This window comes from Oncorhynchus mykiss, chromosome 5, assembly GCF_013265735.2.
Source record: "Oncorhynchus mykiss isolate Arlee chromosome 5, USDA_OmykA_1.1, whole genome shotgun sequence".
Lineage (NCBI taxonomy): Eukaryota > Metazoa > Chordata > Actinopteri > Salmoniformes > Salmonidae > Oncorhynchus > Oncorhynchus mykiss.
The window spans coordinates 35,601,033-35,622,649 of NC_048569.1; the positions used below are offsets into that span (position 1 = coordinate 35,601,033).

Consider the following 21,617-nt stretch of genomic DNA (forward strand, 5'->3'; position numbering starts at 1 on the left):
CAGTCAGGCTACCTCTGGCGAGCACATGTTGTTTAAGTGTTCCCTTTATTTTTTTGAGCAGTGTATAATTTGTCTTAATCATTTAGGTTGAAGCATAATATTGTATTTTCTGTTGGACTAAACTGAAAATCAACCAACTTTCTATGGCGTGTTCACTAAAGTCCTCAAGCTAGAGAACCAGTTTGAATTTAAGTATCTTTTGTATGACTGAGGACTTTAGTGAGAGGTCTAATGCTTTAATATTTAATAATTTATGCCTTCTGATATCATATTCATTATATAAATAGTCCTGTTTAATTTTGTTTTGCCTGCTGTTTCAAATGAAATTGAATAATTTTTGCTCAAATAATTTAAAAAGCAATTCGCTAGGTGTAGGGAAGGCCATAAGCAAGTAGGTAAACTGGGATAAGACTAAATAATTAATCAGGGGGATTTTTACACAAGTATACAGGTATTTTCCTTTCGATGGTAGCAAGATCTTATCTATTTTTGCTAGCTTTCTTTTCAAATGAATTGTAGTGAGAATTTCTTTCTTTTAGAATATGTATACTGAGTAAGTCAACTTCACTCTCAGACCATTTTATTGGTCAAGTGCACGGTAATGTAAAAATTGTCTTTTTTTTATCCAATAAGTAAGATAGTTCACTTATCATAATTTGGATGTAATCCAGAGAGGTATAGAAACATTACCCAGATCCTGTGAGGCTGTGGAGGTATCCAAATTGTGGATTTAAAAGAAAACTTGAAAGGAAATCTTAACGCTACATCAATGAAATTATAGACTATTCTGTGCTTCCAACGTTGTGGCAACAGTTTGGGGGAAGGCCATTCCTGTTTCTTGCAATGCCCCCGTGCACAAAGCGAGGTCAATATAGAAGTGGTTTGAGATCCATGTGGAAGAACTTGACTGGCCTGCACAGAGCGCTGACCTCAAGCCCATCAAACACCAATGGGATGAAATGGAATGGCGAATGTGAGCCAGGCCTAATCGCCCAACATCAGTGCCCGACCTCACTTATGCTCTTGTAGCTGAATGGAAGCAAGTCCCCGCAGCAATGTTGCAACATCTAGTGGAAAGCCTTACTAGAAGAACAAAGGGGGGACCAACTCCATATTAATGTCCGTGATTATGTAATGAGATGTTTGACGAGCCGGTGTCCACATACTTTTGGTCATGTAGTGTATGTTCTACAGCGTCTTGGTAATACCTTGATTTATAAAAGACACATGCCCTGTAAAGACCACTGTGTCATTGAAGAAGGGTCATGAATATGTCCATCCCCACAAGGTAAGACTTATCCACAGTTATAATGACATGTGTCTCTTCAACGGTCCTTGGTATCATGTGTCTATATTCGTGTCTGTGCATCCGTTTACTCATTGGCTCATAACGTAGTCCTGGGGACTACAGAGGACCCTTACTCATGTCCAGGTATTGGATTTCACCTGTGGCTCTGAAGCGCTGAGATTCTGGTCAACATCCTCCCCCTACTTTCATAACAATTATCACAACTCCGATGGTACTGACACTTCAAGTCCACGTATGAGCAATTTCATTGTCTGATAAGAGTAACAGTTATAGACATTAATAAATCTTGTCAAAATCAATATGTAATCTATTGTAACTTTGGGCAGTATGCCTGTTTTGATATGAATGCATGTAAGAAGTGGAAAATGATGTGCGTCTGCGCATGTGTCCCCACCTCTGTGTGTGACATACCTTGCATCCTCTGATCTCCCTGGTCATTACCCCATTGCTTGTGCTGATTGGCTAGTGTCAGTCCCTTACCACACAGTTTTACTGCCTCTGCTCCTGCCCTGCTCTGCGGCTCACCATCGAAGTCCAAAGATCGCTGCCTGCAGTGTTTGCTCAAGCTTTGTGCCATTACACTGAATGGGATCCCGTTCCATTACCTACTGCTGACTGTGGCTCCCCAAGCCCCTCACATCCCAGCACAGGGACTCCACCTTTTCTGCTCTGCTCCTGCCTTCTACCTAGGCGTCTGTGAGGAGCGCCTCTGTCTGCGTCTACGTCTCGGCCTGTGTCTGTATTTGACCAGACTGAAGCATAGCGCTGAGTGAGAGAACTGGGAGTCATTGGTATTGTACTTTCTCCCCGCTCCTCTGATTTGTACCTATCTGTGTGTTTTGCTGAAGGACCTTGCTGTTCCTAAGGACTCTGATACCATTCTTCTCACTGACGTAAGTGACTGTCATGATTGGATTTTTCATTTTTATGACTTTCTATTGATATTGCTGCTAACAATGTGGTGAACCTGTGTCTGGGGTCTAGGAGGGAGACTGTCTACAAGTTCAGAGACTTCCGAGATACAGTATTTGGCTATTGAGTAAAACCGGGTCAAAGTCAAATTGACCTCCAGCGTCTCAATTATCTTAAACACAATAAAGCACTGTATCCAAGTGTATTTTCTGGTACAATGAAAGGAGTAGAGATGTCCAATGTGAGTCTCAACTAAAACAAAAATGAATGGAATACTGTGTGTGTTTAGTTTATGGGTGTGGGAAAGCATTGTGATTACCTAGTTGTTTTGGTTTGGGGTGCTGTGGTGGGCGTGAGAGGGATAGATCACCTTATGACCTCTGGTTTGGAGTTGTGGATACAGCTGTTGATTTGTCAGTTTCTGCCAAAAATAAATGTAGCTATGGTGATTGAACTGCACAGTGTCATGGTGACAACCCTGTTGACATCATGAACGCACAGAAACTGTCGTCTCCCTCAAAAATATATGACCCATTATTGTAATCCCATTGTGGAAAGGAAAATTGCTCCGTTGAGAATCTGAAATGGCAAATTATCATGTGATCTCCATTGCTATATACTATAAATACATATAGATTAAATACAGTTTATGTAATTCTAATGCTTTCCATTTACTTAAATAAAAAGTGTGGGCTTTTTTAATATGAGGTCAAGCTGGTGGCGCCCATCACGAAGGACCTAGAAAACGGATAAGAAGAGAGATAAGATAACTTGAGAGGAGCTTTGTGAATATACTGTAGGGAATACCAGGTCTAATGTTCAGGGTTATGAGCTATCTCACGTGTAGTGACTCAGTATGCATTATCAACAGGATATTTTTCTCTGGTACTAAGCGTTGATAAGGATTGGCGCTACATCTCAACATGACAAACAGTGCATTCAGAAAGTATTCGGACCCCTAGACTTTTTCCAAATTTTGTTACGTTACAGCCTTATTCTAAAATGGATTAAAAAATGTTTTATCCCCTCATCAATCTACACACAATACAGCTCTGTCATGTTCTTGGTCACCTCCCTGATCAAGGTCCTTCTCCCCTGACTGCTCAGTTTGTTGGGGCAGCCAGCTATAGGACGAGTCCTGGTAGTTCCAAACTTCTTCTATTTAAGAATGATGGAGGCCACTGTGTTCTTGGGGACATTCAATGCTGCAGACATTTTCTGATACCCTTCGCCAGATCTGTGCCTCGACACAATCCTGTCTCGGAGCTCTACAGACAATTCCTTTGACTTAATTGCTTGGTTTTTGCTCTGACATGCACTGTCAACTGTGGGGACCTTACATAGACAGGAGTGTGCCTTTCCAAATCATGTCCAGTCAATTGAATTTACAACAGGTGGACTCTATTTTTGACTATTATATGTTCAATGTCTCTTTAGATTTAGATTTTCTTTTAAAGGAGTAGTTTCAACATGTTAAAACAAGACTTAAAATGAGAGACAGGGTTTGTTTTACTTTAAACTGAATCACTAATAACATTAAATAAATCATCATCTTTAAAAATGACTGTCAAAGCAACAAACTAACTAGGGCTTCACAATGAGGGTGAAAACTTGGAGAAATGTGTGTCTGTGTTCAAATCTTCCTAGAAGTCACAGAGGGAAATTTTAGCAAGTCTTTATTGAATTTTGCATGTGGTCTATATTATCAAAGGCCCTTACTTTTATATAACAGGATTTAAAAATTAAATATTTGTGCACAAAAATGACTGAAAATATAAAATATAATGGAACGACTCTTTGAACAAGTTTCAAAGACTCCTACTGAAACAAATTACACCGTACTAAAGATGAGTCATAGTTTGGCGACGTGGACTAAGATATTCCCAGGGACTATGGTTTATTTTAATATTTAAAGGCTCCAGCCACAGTAATCCAGAACAACATTTATGAAATTCATATTTCAGGGAATCTTGAAAGATGGAACAATCTCAACTTTTCTTCACAAATATTTGTCTAAATATGAACAACATTTGAAATATACATTTTGATAGACCAAAGTACAGTATCATCTATCACCATGTAAAGGAACAATATCCTGATAAATCCATTTAGTTGCATTTTATGTCACCTCTGTCAGACACCATAAAAGGCATTTAATTTCTGCATGTATTGTTCAGCAAGTGATAAAAAGCCTTGATTGTTTAGTTCTAACATTAGATTAGTATGTAATAATAATATGTAATACAAATCTCCAAACATATTTAACACATGTTTTGTGTTATAGCGTTATATAATGCTCCAGGGCTAATTTATTTAGCTTTTTGACATGTTTTTCTAGATTCAGAACATAAAACAACATTTATAAAGCAAACATTATACATTACTGTAGGCCTAGAACTGCAAATACTTCAATGAGTTAAGAATATGTTGCAGAACAGTGATTCAAATAAAAATTCTGAATATCTGTCCCTAAAAAAAACGTTTCATTTACAAAACAGCCTATTTGGCATTGATATGAGTCAGAAACATTTATTCTACTGTCAAGATTGACTACAAAGGGTAAATAGGATAATTCTGGTCATAGTCTGTCTCGTCCAAAACAGAGTTTTGTGAGACTTGTGATTGTGACTGCGTCACAAGGTTGGGTTTGTTTCAAACCTGTTTCAATTGTTTCAACACTGCCCACATTCCCAAAGCTGGCAGCACACAAGTAATCATCATTCAGAGTACAGCGGTACGCTACCCGATCATAATGCCCGTGGTTAATTTGGATCACCTTTGGATATCCCTATGGGTCTAGGTAAGGATCAACGGTCAATTGCACAATGTACGTACATGGGACAATATGTTAAAACTCCAAATTTGAATAACTTTAAACCAACTATAAATTGTAGAAATTAATACACAAATATTGAAAGCATATGTATATTATGGAGAGTGTTACTCAGTAATATGCTGTATTGGATTTGCCCCAAACATAACACTTTGAATTCAGGCCAAAAAGTTAATTTCTTTGCCACATGTTTTGCAGTATTACTTTAGTGCCTTGTTGCAAACAGGATGCTTGTTTATGAATATTTGCATTCTGTACAGGCTTCCTTTTTTTCACTCAATCAATTACAGTAGGTTAGTATTGTGGAGTAACTACAATGTTCTTGATCCATCCTCAGTTTTCTCCTATCACAGCCATTAAACTGTAACTGTTTTAAAGTCACCATTGGCGTTCCTCTCCGGCAACTGAGTTAGGAAGGACACCTTTATCTTTGTAGTGTTTTATTGATACACCATCCAAAGTGTAATTAATAACTTAACCAAGCTCAAAGGAATAGTCAATATGTGATAAAAACAAATGTACCCATCTAGGTTCTCATCTTTGCGAGTCATTGGAAAACCTACCTGGTCTTTGTGGTTGAATCTGTGGTTGAAATTCCCTGCTCGACTGAGGAACCTCACAGATAATTGTATGTGTGGGGTACAGAGATGAGGTAGTCATTCAAAAATCATGTTAAACACTATTAAAGTCCTTGTAACTTAAGAATAAAACTTGTTAAGAAATGTTAAACTCCTGAATTGATTTAGGCTTGTCATAACAAAGGTGTTGAATACTTATTGACTCAAGGCATTACAGCTTTTCAAGATTTTGAAAAATATAATTCCACTTTGACATTATGGGGTATTGTGTGTAGGCCAGTGACAAAAAAAATCGAATGAATTTAATACATTTTAAATTCAGGCTGTAAAAACAAAATGAGGAAAATGTCAAGGGGTGTGAATACTTTCTGAAGGCACTGTACATGATTTTGCCTCTAAAAATGCAAATTCAACACAAACATTTCTAAAATATGGAAAATTATTCAATAAAAAATCTTAAATAAAAACAACCATTCTCTGAGATCTTTCAGTACTCAGCACGAGTTGATAAAAAAACTAATTAAAATGTACATATTTTAACAAATGTATATTCTATGTTAAAGTTCCAATGCTGCCTTTTTTATCATATCAAATTATTTCTAGGTAACAATTCAGTACCTTACTGTGATTGTTTTCAATTGAAGATGCACTTTGTAGAAATCGCTCCGCCATTTCCTGGTTGCAAAAATTCTAATAGTTCACCTAATTTCAGTTAATATTCATTATTGCCACTTTTTAGAATTTTAAACACATTTTTGGAGGTTTTGAAATTGGGATCCTTTGCTCCGGACAGGGGCATATTCCACTAAATGTAATTTTGTTGTTTAAAATAATGTCCAAAAAATTATATAAAACAATCAACTATAAAAATAAAGTTTCCCTGCCTGACAAGGATTTTCAAGAATCCCTGATTTAGTTATTGAATTAGGCCTCCTCCAGGATCCATTTAATCTGTGTATGAGAAACATGTTCATAGAAACCTGCTCCTTGTCCAAAACTTAAAAGACAATCTCTATAAAGCCCATTAGAGCACCTCTGTAACATTATCAATGCTCTAATGTTGCTCAATTTCACCTAGTCAATTCTCTGTGTTCATTTAGATATCAGGAAGCTCACTCTTTGCTTAGGGAACAGGTGTGTGCCTTTGTCTGTGGGCAGAAGGATATGTATGGAGGCGGGGGCAGTGATTAACTAATTATCGCTCTCATCAGTAGTGTAAAACTGATAAGAGTGGTCGTTACCAATGACACTACATTTAAAGGCCTACGTGAGTACATCACTGCAAGACTCACCATGAACTTGTCACAATACAATTATAGCTGTTCTACACTTGCTGTTCCACACATTGGTTAGAGAATATAGACCTACTACACCATCTACTGCATCTTGCATGTTCGGCCATCACTCATCCATGTATTTTTATGTACATATTCTGATTCATTCCTTTACACTTGTGTGTATAAGGTAGTTGTTGTGAAATTGCTAGATTACTTGTTAGGTATTACTACATGGTCGGAACTAGAAGCACAAGCATTTCGCTACACTCGCATTAACATCTTCTAACCATGAGTATGTGACAAATAACATTTGATTTGATTTGATTTACTAGAGTAAATGAGACCGTTCCTGTTGTTAAATAGTTACAGTATACTGTAGCTGCACCACCCTTGTAATCTAAAATGATGAGAAGCAAGGTTGGGAAAATTCCTGACCACGATTTCTTCCTACGAGTTTCACTATTGTTCCATTATGTTTCTAGCTATTATTCCACATCACCCATCTATTTTTGTCTCCCAGGTGGAATATGGAAGTGTTGAGGTGAACATGGGGTCCCTACTGTCACAGTTGGGCCTGGAGTGTGGGGGGAAGGCTGTGAAAGGTGAGTTAAATGACCTGTTGATGTCTGATGCCCACTCTGATGCAGAATTTATTATGTTACTGCCACACCTGTGTCTCAGCCCTAAAGTGTGTTAAAACCAGAGTTTATTTGTGGAAAAGTTGCTACTTTAATGGCCACACCAGTGATCTTTAAATGATGTTGTGTTTCCACCTACAGAAGAAGAAAGACACCTACGAGCAAATGACCGAGAACTCAACTTGTCTTACAAGTACGCTGTGAGTACTGGGGTTGACTATTCATTCCAAACCAACGTTTACATGATGTGTGTCTGCGTATATGTTGTATGCATGTTATATATGTTTTCATGTGTATATGTCACAGTAACACGTTCCCCTCTTGCTCCCCATGCAGGACAATGCCATCAAAACCTCCAAATACAACATATTCACCTTTCTCCCACTCAATCTGTTTGAGCAGTTCCAGAGACTGGCCAATGCCTACTTCCTCTTCCTCCTCTGTCTCCAGGTAACCTTTACACAGTCTCATAATGCAGCCGCTCTAAGCCGTATCCTCTCACTGCTGCACAGGGCTGAGTCCTGTTGACAAATGCACTGGGACTGTACGCCTGCCTACATACTATACCTGTTAGGAGAACATCCGTATGACACAATGTACATGTAATTGGACATCTTCACTGGCTTTCAACAGACATTAGATATGCTTCTCTGAACTATTTTGATTTGAACCAGTTCTAATATCTTATCCAGTTATTGTTCAGCATATCTACATATGATTTAGATGGCATCAGTCCAAGGCCAAATCAAGGGAATCATTGTACACATATTCAAACTCCTGAAATATACAAAAAATGTACATTGAATCTGAGTGCAAATGTGTATTTCTTCATAGTATCCACGTAAGTGTCCTCGTGCCAATGGAGCTGGCTGCAGGCCTATACAGTACTAGAAAACATTAAGGACACCTTCCTAATATTGAGTTGCACCCCCCCCCCTCCCTCCCTCAATTTGTTGGGGCATGGACTCTACAAGGTGTCGAAAGCGTTCCACAGGGAAGCTGGCCCATGTTGACTCCAATGCCACAGTTGTATCAAGGTGGCTGGAAGTCCTTTGGATGGTGGGCCATTCTTGATACACACAGAAAACTGTTGAGTGTGAAAAACTCAGCAGCGTTGCAGTTGTTGACACAAACCGGTGTGCCTGGCACCTACTACCATACCCCGTTTAAAAGCCCATAAATATTTTGTCTTGCCCATTCATTCTCTGAATAGCATACACATAATCCATGTCTCAATTGTCTCAAGGCTTAAAAATCCTTCTTTAACCTGTCTCCTCCCATTCATTTACACTGCTTGAAGTGGATTTAATAAGTGACATCAATAAGGGATCATAGCTTTCACCCGGATCAATCTGTCATGCATAGAGCAAGTGTCCTTAAAGTTTTGTGTACAGTGTATAGTAGGGAGTATAGTAGTACAATATAGCAGCAGAAAGGTGAGTTTTGTCTCTCCTGGCTCCTCTCAGAGCATCCCAGAGGTCTCGTCCCTGCCCTGGTACACCACCGTGGTCCCCCTGGTCCTGGTGCTCTCCATGACCATGGCCAAGGATGGCAGCGACGACATGGTGAGCTCAACATCTAACTACAGTATTAAGACTGCATGCAGGAGATGGTCCACATAGACCTGTTTGTCGTCACAATTATGTACATGTCCTGGTCTCCAAATCCTTATTCTCTTTCCGTTTCCTTCGCCTGTGTAGAACAGACACAGATGTGACAAACAGGTGAACAACCGGCAGGTGGAGGTCCTCGTCGAAGGAGAGTGAGTCTCTTTTTGCTGTTGTTGTGTAAACCAGATTCTCAGGGCTTGAATGTCAAAGATTAGCAATAGTCTCAAGAGGGAGAGGCTACAAGGGCACGCCTGGTGCCCAAAGTATATGACGTATGTCGCGCAGCGAGAGTTCAGTGGGGATGAACGGATGCGGTTCAGTCAGTCATCATAATGAGACCTCAATTTGGATGTTAAATGACGAGACAGAGTCATTGATGCGAGTAACCAGTCTTGTTCAGTACATTGCGATTCGTCCGGGTATATCAAGCACACCGGTAAAAAACACTGGTGTTGCAGTTATGAACATTTACCAACAGATGATATCGAGGTGCCATCTTACACCCATAACAACCTCCCCGGCTTGCTTAGTTTATGCTTGTGACAAGAAACTTGAATTTGACACTTGCCTACTGAAGTTGGGACTTCGGAGAGTTTTCAGAATCATTCCGTTTTTATAGGAGTAATTGTTCCTTATTTTTAATAAAAATGTAGACGTTAATGCCGTAGTTCTAGGCTACATTGAAAATCACTAGTATAAATGTCCTTTAGCTGTCACCCTGATATTGGCTACACTATCTAACTACTTCCCTCTTCTTAATCCAGGACACCAGTCCGCAGCAAGTGGGAGCATAGGACACACTGTGCCAATTTCAAAGATTTTACTGAGTTACAGTTCATATAAGGAAATCAGTCAATTGAAATAAATTCATTAGGCCCTAATCTATGGATTTCACATTGGTTGGTCACAGATACCTTCAAAAAAAGATAGTGGCGTGAATCAGAATACCAGTCAGTATCTGGTGTAACCAGACACATCTCCTTCACATAGAGTTGATCAGGCTGTTGATTGTGGACTATTGATCAATGGCTGTGTGAAGTAGCTTGATATTGGTGGGAACTGGAACACGCTGTCATACACGCCGATCAAGAGAATGTAAAACCTGCTCAATGGGTGACATGTCTGGCCATGGAAAAACTGGGGCATTTTCAGGGTCCAGGAGTTGTGTACAAATCCTTGCGACATGGAGCCGTGCATTATTACGCTATAACATTAGGGTAATGGCGGCGGATTAATGGCTCGATAATGGGCCTCAGGATCTCGTCACGGTATCTCTGTGCATTAACATTTCCGTTTATAAAATGCAATTTTTTTTTGTTGCTCGTAGTTTATGCCAGCACATACCATAACCCCACCACCACCATGGGCTCTCTGTTCACAACTACCTGCCCACACGATGCCATACACAACGTCTGCCATCTGCCCGCTACAGTTGTAACCAGGATTCATCCGTGAAGAGCACAGTTCTCCAGCGTGCCAGGGGCCATCGAATGTGAGCATTTGCCCACTGAAGTCGGTTGAGCTTCCCTGAAACTGTTTGTGACAGTTTGTGCAGATTATTTGGTTGTGCAAACGCACAGTTTCATCGGCTGTCCGGGTAGCTGGTCTCAGACGATCCTGCAGGTGAAGAAGCCAGATGTGGAGGTCCTGGGCTGGCGTGGTTACACGTGGTCTGTGGTTGTGAGGCCGATTGGACGTACTGCCACATTCTGTAAAACAACATTGGAGGCAATTTATGGTAGAGAAATTAATATTTCATTCTCTGGCACAGCTCTGGTGGACATTCTAGCAGTCAGCATGCCAGTTGCACGCTCAAAATATGCCACCCCTGTCATGTGGGTGGATTATCTTGGCAAAGCAGAAATGTAATGTAAACAAATGTGTGCATAACATTTAATAGAAATAAACTTTTTGTGCGTATGGAACAGTTCTGGGATCTTTTATTCTAGCTAGTGAAACATGGGACCAACACTACATGTTGCGTTTATATTTTAGTTCAGTATAAATGCATGGCTCTCACTGAACCAAATCCATTTGTGTCCAATCAACTGCGCAACACACGTCATCGATTTGGGCACCAGGCATGTCCATATAGCCTCTCCCCTCTCGAGAGGTCTATATATTTGTTATGAATGCATCTGGCGGTGACGTTAGTCAGTGTTCTTAGCTTTCTCAAACACCAGAGGTCACTGTAGGCTTGCTTTAGCGCTGCATCATTACATTCTTGCTCTTTTCAGACTACAGAGTGAAAAGTGGATGGATGTTCAAGTTGGGGACATCGTCAAGCTAGAGAATAATCAGTTTGTCACGGTAAGGATGGAGGTGATAAAGGTGTCTGCAGATGGTGATAAGGTCAAAGGGCAGATGTACAATAGAAATACAATCAGCCAGTGAGGTTCACCAGTCATTCTACAGAATTGAAAATCTAACTGATTTCATAATTTATGGAGTCTCTCTCTCTCTCTCTCTCTCTCCCTTCTTTTGTTGTGTCTATCACTCCTTCTCCAGGCTGATCTTCTGTTGCTGTCCAGCAGTGAGCCTCTCAATCTTGTCTACATAGAAACTGCTGAACTAGACGGGTGTGTCTCTGTGTGTTGCATGCATGCATGTATGTGTTTGCATGTTTGTGTGTGTACCTTTCACACCTGTGAAATTTCACTGCCATTTTTAATTGTATCAGCTCTCACTCCGTGTTTCTCATCCTGCTTTCTTCCTCCTCTAGAGAAACTAACTTGAAGGTGAAGCAGGCCCTGACTGTGACAGGGATGCTGGAGGATAGCGTAGAGAAACTGTCAAACTTCAATGGTAAGACTGGAAAAACAGATAGATTATCATGGCTTAAAAGTCTAGATCATATTATTTAGAAAACTCTTACCTGTTCATCAGTCACTGTTGTATAGTCCCTGAACCTTTCTGTCCCTGTGTAGGCGAGGTGCGCTGTGAGCCTCCCAACAACCGCCTAGATAAGTTCACTGGCACCCTGACCCTGAAGGGAGAGACGTACTCACTGGACAACGAGAGGATACTGCTGAGAGGCTGCACTCTGAGGAACACCCAGTGGTGCTTCGGCCTGGTCGTCTTTGGAGGTGAGCCATATTGGTCCACATAATGACTGAGACATGACCTATTAGGTTAGGGTGTCCCTTTATATGGCCAAAACTTTCATTAAAAAAAAAAATCCTCAACCGATGATAGGTCTATTCATTCTTTTAGGTCCAGACACAAAGCTAATGCAGAACTGCGGAAGGACCACATTCAAACGGACCAGCATTGACCGCCTCATGAATGTGCTGGTGCTGAGTGTGAGTTTGAGTATTATACACACACAGACATATATACACACACACACACACACACACACCTCTTACAGGTTAATACCTGCCTAATCTTTCTTTACCCCTCTCTAATAAATACCGCTACAACTGTTGTTTGGTCTTCCAGATCTTTGGTTTCCTGATGATTATGTGTTTAATCCTGGCCATTGGGAATGGGATCTGGGAATACCAGGAAGGCTCTAAGTTCGCTGCATTCCTGCCCAAGGGGGTTAACGCTCCCTTCTCAGCCTTCCTCACTTTCTGGTCCTATGTCATCATCCTCAACACTGTGGTGCCTATATCTCTCTATGTCAGGTCAGTGCACTTTACATATTCTATTGGAGTGACAAACATATGTTTTAGATATTGTTGTAAAAATATATATATATATGGAAATTATAATGGACCTACATTCATACAGGTTTTTTGAATGTGTCCAGCTAATGATCACTGAAATGAAAGCTGGACAGTCAGGGAGCATTAAAAAATCATCCCAAAAATATGGATAGATGACTATTTTTTGCCAATTTTGACGTTGAGGAAACATAACCAATTTTCAGTGCGGCCCTCCGGATCTCGTTGAAGGCCACGGCCTCATGGCAAAATGAGTTTGGCACCCATGATGTAGTCATTCACTGCATGTGCATCAAAATTCCCAAATGTGTTACTCTTACTGTGCCTTTGATGACAGGACTGTTTCACCACTAATCATCAAAGTGAATTGATTGCATTTCTTTCTCTCTCTCTCTTTCTTTCTCTTCCTCCTGTGTGTTGGGTGCAGTGTGGAGATAATTCGCCTGGGGAACAGTTTCTACATAAACTGGGACAGGAAGATGTATTATCCCAAGAATGACACGCCTGCCGAGGCCAGGACCACCACGCTCAATGAGGAGCTGGGCCAGATCAAATACATCTTCTCTGACAAGACTGGAACACTCACACAGAACATCATGACCTTCAACAAGTGCTCCATCAACGGGAAGTCCTATGGTGAGGCCTGGCGCTGGAATACATAAACAGTTGTCATGTGTTTACACACACAGATACATTAAGACTTAATTTAATACACATTGGAGCCAATCAATCACTGTACCATGTAACTGACGAAATGTACTTCTGTTCTCCAGGGGAGTTGTTGGACTTCTCAGGACAAAGAGTTGAGATGAATGAGGTGAGAGGTGGAACAGGGCGTGTTGGGTTTATGGATTTAATGTATGAAAGAACATCTCTAAGTCCCTTTCTTTGTCAATACGTCCTTACATTCTGTGGCATAAACATTCCTAACCCTCCTTTTTCTCTCTCCGGTAGAAAACAGAGAAGGTGGACTTCTCTTGGAACAACTTGGCAGACCCAAAGTTCTGTTTCCATGACAACAGCCTGGTGGAGGTTGTGAGGGAGGGCAACCCTGAGGTGCAGGCCTTCTTCCGCCTGCTGGCACTGTGCCACACCGTCATGCCCGAGGAGAAGAAGGAGGGTGAGCAAGCGCCTCCTGCTGGATTCACATGTTATTGCATGGGTGTAGGTGACTGGAGGCTTGAGGTACAAATTGTACCTCACCACAGCCCTATGTCTACCCCTTAATGAGAGAACTATATGTGATACCAGTGGTTGGGACAACTGCTACCTACTCCGTACGCTAGACTAGTCTGGGTACCAGTCTTTTTAGCTAACATTCCACTCTTTGCCGTTCCTCTGGCAAATGACAGGAGTGGCAAGGAGTGGAATGTTAGCTCGAAAGACTGGTACCCAGGACAAGGTTAGACAAGGTGACAAATGAATCACTCCATTGTGATCTTCTAGGTGAGTTGTACTACCAGGCCCAGTCACCAGACGAGGGCGCTCTGGTCACAGCGGCCAGGAACTTTGGCTTTGTGTTCCGCTCTCGTACGCCAGAGAGCATCACTGTGGTGGAGATGGGAGAGCTGGTCACCTACGAGCTGCTGGCTGTTCTGGACTTCAACAACGTCCGCAAGAGGATGTCGGTCATTGGTGAGTCCAACAAACACTAACAGTTATGCTTTCACAATTTGAAGGAAACATGTTCTGAAACCATAGCTATCTAGAATGATCTGAATGACATGAAGAATCTAGGAATCTACAACGTTTGTTCAAACTTTGGTGGCTTTATTGTAAGAGGTTGAGTTTTTTATTTTTTTATTTTATTTGAGCAAACCAAACCTGATTATATCTTGTGTGGCCCCAAGTGCGCAGTCCAGAGGGCAAGCTGACTCTGTACTGTAAGGGAGCAGACACCATCATCTTTGAGAGACTGAACCCTTCCTGCAGCAACCTAACGGAGGTCACCACCTTGCACCTCAATGTGAGTAACCAGAATGTCTGTGTCTGTGTGTGTGTTTATGATTATGTATTTCTTGTGGACCATGTGAATATATGTTACAAGATCGACTACATCTTGTGTCCAACCCTGTACATGTGTAAAAGACTATAACTCTAAACTGTTCTATCGACAGGAGTTTGCTGGAGAGGGTCTGCGTACACTGGCTCTGGCCTACAAGGACATAGACCCAGAGTATATGGAGGATTGGAAACTGCGCCACCATGTGGCCAACACTGCCATGGACGAAAGGGAGGAGAAGCTGGATGCGCTGTATGAGGAGATAGAGAAAGGCCTGCTGGTGTGTACCACAGAAAAAATATATCATTTCAATGTCTTATCATAAGGCCTACAAGACAATCTACTAGCATAGACTGAATCTTACTGAATCTTACCGTTTGTAACGGTATGTGTGTAGCTGTTAGGATCCACTGCCGTTGAGGATAAGCTACAAGATGGAGTGCCCCAGACCATCGAACAGCTGTCCAAAGCCGACATCAAGATCTGGGTGCTCACTGGAGACAAGCAAGGTGGGTCATCTTCCTTAGAATACACTATCAGGCTGTATCACATCCGGCCGTGATTGGGAGTCCCTTAGGGCGATGCACAATTGGCCCAGCGTTGTCCAGGTTTGGCCGGGGTAGGCTGTCATTGTAAGTAAGAATTTGTTCTTAACTGACTTGCCTAGTTCAATAAAGGTTAAATAAATAAAATAAAAATCAATCGGCAAATGTTTTTATCTGGCACTTCCTGAGTCTCTTTTCTCTCTGTCGGGAATAGAAACAGCAGAGAACATTGGCTACTCCTGCAACATGTTGAGAGAGGAGATGAATGAGGTTTTCATTGTGTCGGCAAACACAGCAGAGGAAGTCAGAAAGGAACTCCAGTGAGTCCACAGACAGACTATTAGCAGCCACATTTGTAACTTGGAGCACCACAGTACGGCGACATGTAAAAGTACCTATCTCTCCCTTTCGACCTGACCAGGACTGCGAGGAGGAAGATGACACCTGATGGAACAGAGGAACCTACTGTCAAGAAGAGTAGAAGTGGCCTGTTTTGTCTTCAAAAGACGGAGACGGTGGCGGATGAGCCAGTGAATGGAGAGTATGCTATGGTGATTAACGGACACAGTCTGGTAAGGACAAGGACCCTGGTGGGTCACAGGACAAGGACCCTGGTGGGTCACAGGACAAGTTACTGGAAACGTAACATATTCTGAGCCCCGATTGATAGATGTAATTACTTTTTTAATGATGATCGTACAATACAAAAAATATATTTTTTTAAGTGAACAAAAGACACACACACAAAAAAAAAGGAGGAATCTATTGATTCTTGTGATGAAAATCGCTGTCTTGACGGCTTGCGTCAATCCTCTGTGTGTGTGATTCTTTGTGTGTGTGGTCCTCGTGTGTGTGTGTGTGTGTGTGTGTGTATGTGTGTGTGTGTGTGTGTGTGTGTGTGTGTGGTTCTTGCGAAAACAGGACGTGTTCCAACACTAGTAGAATTGTTTCAATATTTCATGAACAATCCTTCATTACTTTCCTTCTTCCCATCCCGCCCCATCTCACTCTCCCCCCAACCTCCCTCTCCCCCCAGGCATTCGCCCTGGAGAAGGACATGGAGATAGAGCTGCTGCGGACGGCGTGTATGTGTCAGACAGTGATCTGCTGCAGGGTGACTCCACTGCAGAAGGCCCAGGTGGTGGAGCTGGTGAAGAAGTACAAACAGGCCGTGACTCTAGCCATCGGCGACGGGGCCAACGATGTCAGCATGATCAAGGGTAGGAGGGAGATCGGGAGACTGGAAAGAGAATCCGATTATATGAACCACTGTAGTTAAAGACTGACCCTGATGCTCTTATCAACTCATACACACAAGCACATGCTCATCCTCTCACTCTCTCTCTCTCCCTTGACCCCTCTCTCTTGCCCCCACCCCAGCTGCTCATATAGGGGTGGGTATATCAGGTCAGGAGGGTATGCAGGCGGTGCTCTCCAGTGATTACTCCTTCGCTCAGTTCCGCTACCTACAGCGCCTCCTGCTGGTGCACGGCCGCTGGTCCTACCTGAGGATGTGCAAGTTCCTGCGCTACTTCTTCTACAAGAACTTCACCTTCACCTTTGTCCACTTCTGGTACGGCTTCTTCTGCGGTTTCTCAGCACAGGTGAGACAAAAATGCACACACCGACACATAGAGGCATGACGGAAAAGATGTCTGAAATTATGCTTTGGTTCATTTAGTTAATGATATTTTTGCTAGTACCAGGAGATTTTCCTGAGCACATGACCAGGCCAGGAAAAACTCTGGCATGTAATGTAATGTGTGTATGCTGTGTTGTTTTTCCCACAGACAGTATTTGACGAGTGGTTCATCACCCTGTTTAACCTGGTTTACACAGCTCTACCTGTGCTCAGCTTAAGTCTTTTTGACCAGGTAATTATAGTAACATATCTGACATGTCTGTAACGTACGTCAGTGGCATATTATTCACACCTAGTATTTATTCCAATGTATGTACTTAATATGTTTTGTATTCATGTGTTTATCTTTAGGATGTGAATGACTGGTGGAGTTTCCAGTACCCCCAGCTTTACACCCCAGGCCAGCTGAACCAGTACTTCAGTAAGAGGGCCTTTGTCTACACGGTGTTACACAGTGGCTACAGCTCCCTGGTCCTCTTCTTCATTCCCTGGGCAGCCATGTACGACACGGTCCGAGACGACGGCAAAGAAATTGTGGACTATCAGTCCTTCGCCCTGCTGGCCCAGACCTGCCTGCTCATCGCCGTCAGCATACAAGTAAGTGCGGGGGAGCGTGTTGACTCATGATACGACATACAGTATGGTCAGTTTGTGGTGGTACATGAGTGTCCTGTGAATTGATGTTGGGTGGGGTTACAGCTGAGGCGAAACCATATCCATGTAAATATACACACACACACACACACACACACACAGTGACAGAGTCTGAGGTAGCTGCATGTGTCTTTGTTAAAGCTGGGTCTGGACACCCATTATTGGACAGCAATGAACCAGTTCTTCCTGTGGGGCAGTCTGTCTGTGTACTTTGCTGTCATATTCACCATGTACAGCAATGGCATGTTCCTCACGTTAACCTCCTCCTTCCCCTTCATTGGTGAGTAGTACCCCTCAGCACCCCCCATCCATCCACCTCCTCTCCCTTCATCATTCATGTCTTTCTGTCTGAACGTTTGGTAGTACTGTGGTGTGTATGTTCAGTCGGTGACATCATCTGTCACTATGTAGGTAAGTGTCTGTATCTAAACGCATGTTGCCATGCTGTACTGTATGTAACAGGCACAGCCAGGAACTCCCTGAACCAGCCCAACGTGTGGCTGACCATGCTACTCACCTCCGTGCTCTGTGTGCTTCCCGTGGTGGCATACCGCTTCCTGCGCATTCTGTTGTGGCCCACCATCAATGACAAGGTCAGAGGTCGAGGGTCAACACATTTGTCATTGGCATAGAAGATTCACAAATTATTACTTGTCCCTCACTGTCTCTCTCATTTATCCTCATCCCTCCCCCTCTAGGTGAGGTACAAGGTGAGACAGGACAAGGTGCTGCCCCCTACCCCTCGCCGTGTCCAAGCCCGCCGCACCAGTACCCGCCGTTCAGGCTATGCCTTCTCCCACGCCCAGGGTTACGGTGACCTGGTGACCTCAGGCAAGTTTCTGAGGAGGACCCCAAAGAGCCGGCCAGCCCTCTTCTCCCAGACAGACTCCCCATTGGCCCAGACCCAGCCTCAGTTCTACCGCACCATCAGCGAGCGGGAGGAGCCACCACTGAGTCCCTAGGACTAATGACTTAACAAGCACACAGTGTTCAGGTCATTAAGTCTGAAAACACTCACTCAATCCATCCCAAACATCTATCAAATATCAATCAGCCATGTTTCTGTGAAACACTTCAACACTTGAGTCTGATTTCCACTGATGTGAGGATGTGTAACATTCTTTGTCAGGATTTTTTTTTAAATACAAGGACAACCCCAAGCCTGAATTCAGCATTTATTGCCAGGCATAGAATTAAGAATGAAAATACTGTAATTTAATAGGATCTCTATGGTGCCAGGCTTAGATGTATGTGTAAGTACTTGTAACTGTGAAAAAACTATTTGTGAAACAGCAAAAATATCATGCTGGGCATTAGTCAAAGTGATAATTATGTGTTATTATGTTCAAGATTTTACAATGCAGATTTCTAATATGTTTTATTATAGATGTATACATGAAATGTAGTTATTATTGAGTCATAATGGTGTTATTATACCACTTGGTGAGACTAAAATGACCTTGTTGAATCTTAGACCTTTAAATATTGTTCAACTGACATTCTAGTGAACTGTGTACTCAGGGTCTTGCATTGAGTTATTTATGATACATTACATTATTATTTGAGATATCATGGGCGCATTATGTCAATCATAGCCTATATCTGAGTAACTGACATAGTATATGTATTTTTGTAATATTTGTTGGACCTACGTTAAGTTGTCATATTTTTTTTGAATCTGTGAATAATGTAATTTGTTTAATGTATGTATGGTCGTTATTGTATGGCAATGTGAAATGATTCTCAATCACTGAAACACTAATCATAGACACTCTCCAATGTGATTTCAAGTATGTACTTTTTCAGCATTGCAGGCTACAGCCATAATAAATGTTTGATATTTTTGTATTCCTTTTGTTGTTGCGATTGTTGTTCTTAATCATTGATTATTTTCAAATCGACTAGTCTAAATAGCCTACATGTATTTCCATTCGCTATTGTTATTGTTGGAAACGGCTTGAGTGGCAAGTCCTGCGCTGTGCGCATTGGATAGACACGTTGTGACGCAAATATACTGTACGGCTGACCCGTCTGGCCTCTGTTTTCACCAGCACTAGAAGCGCGGCGCCCTGACTGTTGGAAACAAGGAACTGTCCTGCAACGGTTGGAACTATTTAACAATGTACAACAAAATTGTCGATTGAAACCTTCAAACTACCTGGGACATCCACCGTATGTATGTTTAATGTTGTTTTTTTTACGTAATACATCACCATTCGAGGGGCGCATGTTTTATTAATCATTCAATTGCATTATATTGAAGAGTTGGAAGGAAACACATATCGTTATTCTTCTCAATTATATAATATGCATATGCATCCATTGCAACTTTAAGTTGGAAAATTGGGAGAAGATTACAGTGCAAGTTTTTACCTACAGCTGTTAAAATAAAATGTAGGTTAGGAGATGCTTTTCCATTATGCTTTTCCATGATGCTTTCCTGACAAATGTAAATGCATTTCTTAGTTTTTTATTGCTTTAGTGTGTGTTCATTTAGAATGTTATTTAATGTAAACGGATTTAGGACATTGTAGTGCGACTGGCAAATGTTGGTCATGTGTGTGTTGCGGTAGACTACTGGCATGATGCGGTGACACACGTTCTGGGCTCCGCTGTCAGTTTCTCGCTTTCGCACTCGCCCTATTTTACTCGCCTTCCCCATCTTTCATGCAGACCCTATGTCTGAAAACTGTGTGTGTTTTGGAGCGTTTTCAGTGCGAACAGAAATTGTATTTCAATTAGGCTACATCATTTGTAATTTGTATTAGGAAATAGAATTTGAATTTAATATTTTTGAATTTGTAATGCACAAATGTAATTATAGAATTCATCATTTGAACTTGTATTTCATGATTTGAAACTGAATTTAATTAATATTACATTACATTTTAAAATTCAAATTTAATTTAATATTCAAATGTAATGTTTATATATTCAGTTTCAATATGGTAGATATTGAATTAATTGTCTGTGTATAACGTTTACATACTATTATTGAATATGTTAATATATTTCATATATTCAACTTCTCAGATGCATTCAGATTCAGTTTTCTAATTCAGTCATCTAAATTCCGATTCAAAACCAGAGACAACATCATGGTACTTTGGGAGTCAGGAAAAGTAGAGGAGAACAGATAGAATAAAACACTGTGGTAAACAGAAGCTTCTGGTGGTTTCTGAAGCCAATGTGGCATGTTGAATAAATGTTATTCTTTATGAATTTGGCTCTACCGTTTGAACTGTTTCGGCTCTAAACTATTATGACCCCTTTAGTGAAAGCTTAGACTCCCTGAAGCATGGACGTGCCTTCTGTTCCCCTCTATGATGATCACATGCCGCGTACGACACGTTAGAAGGGAGTGTCACAAAAAAACACAATTTGGCCCCCATAAGAATATACTTGAATAGCCCTGTCATAACCCCTCAGGATAGTCTTTCCACCTCCTTTTCAATTTTGCTCTTGTGACTGACTGGGGTCGAAACAGGTCACAAGACTGTGTTAGCCCACTTAGCTAAAGCCTGTAAGTTCAGGTAATTCATATAAAGCTAGCGCTGCTACTCTCTGTTAATCATATATGCGTAGTCACTTTAACCATATCTACATGTACATACTACCACAATCAGCCTGACTAACCAGTGTCTATGTAGCCTCACTACTTTTATAGCCTCGCTACTGTATATACAGTGGGGCAAAAAAGTATTTAGTCAGCCACCAATTGTGCAAGTTCTCCCACTTAAAAAGATGAGAGAGGCCTGTAATTTTCATCATAGGTACACTTCAACTATGACAGACAAAATGAGAAAAAAAATCCAGAAAATCACATTGTAGGATTTTTAATGAATTTATTTGCAAATTATGGTGGAAAATAAGTATTTGGTCAATAACAAAAGTTTATCTCAATACTTTGTTATATACCCTTTGTTGGCAATGACAGAGGTCAAACGTT

The 21,617-nt window shown here is 41.5% G+C and overlaps 1 protein-coding gene across 1 annotated transcript; it reads left to right on the plus strand.

Moving 5' to 3' along the window:
* The first annotated feature begins 1,568 nt into the window (after window positions 1-1,568).
* atp8b5b (ATPase phospholipid transporting 8B5b) lies at window positions 1,569-19,516 on the plus strand. The gene is made up of 28 exons (XM_021602574.2): window positions 1,569-2,202; window positions 7,430-7,511; window positions 7,689-7,747; window positions 7,884-7,997; window positions 9,014-9,112; window positions 9,248-9,309; window positions 11,395-11,467; window positions 11,666-11,736; window positions 11,880-11,962; window positions 12,085-12,243; window positions 12,371-12,459; window positions 12,599-12,786; window positions 13,253-13,461; window positions 13,599-13,642; window positions 13,780-13,945; window positions 14,272-14,460; window positions 14,676-14,791; window positions 14,943-15,107; window positions 15,225-15,336; window positions 15,587-15,692; window positions 15,794-15,944; window positions 16,409-16,592; window positions 16,753-16,976; window positions 17,163-17,246; window positions 17,366-17,611; window positions 17,810-17,948; window positions 18,131-18,261; window positions 18,367-19,516. The coding sequence occupies exons 2-28, from the start codon at window positions 7,457-7,459 to the stop codon at window positions 18,628-18,630; spliced, it is 3,582 nt and encodes a 1,193-aa protein (XP_021458249.2). The 5' UTR covers window positions 1,569-2,202; window positions 7,430-7,456; the 3' UTR covers window positions 18,631-19,516.
* Window positions 19,517-21,617: the final 2,101 nt, after the last annotated feature.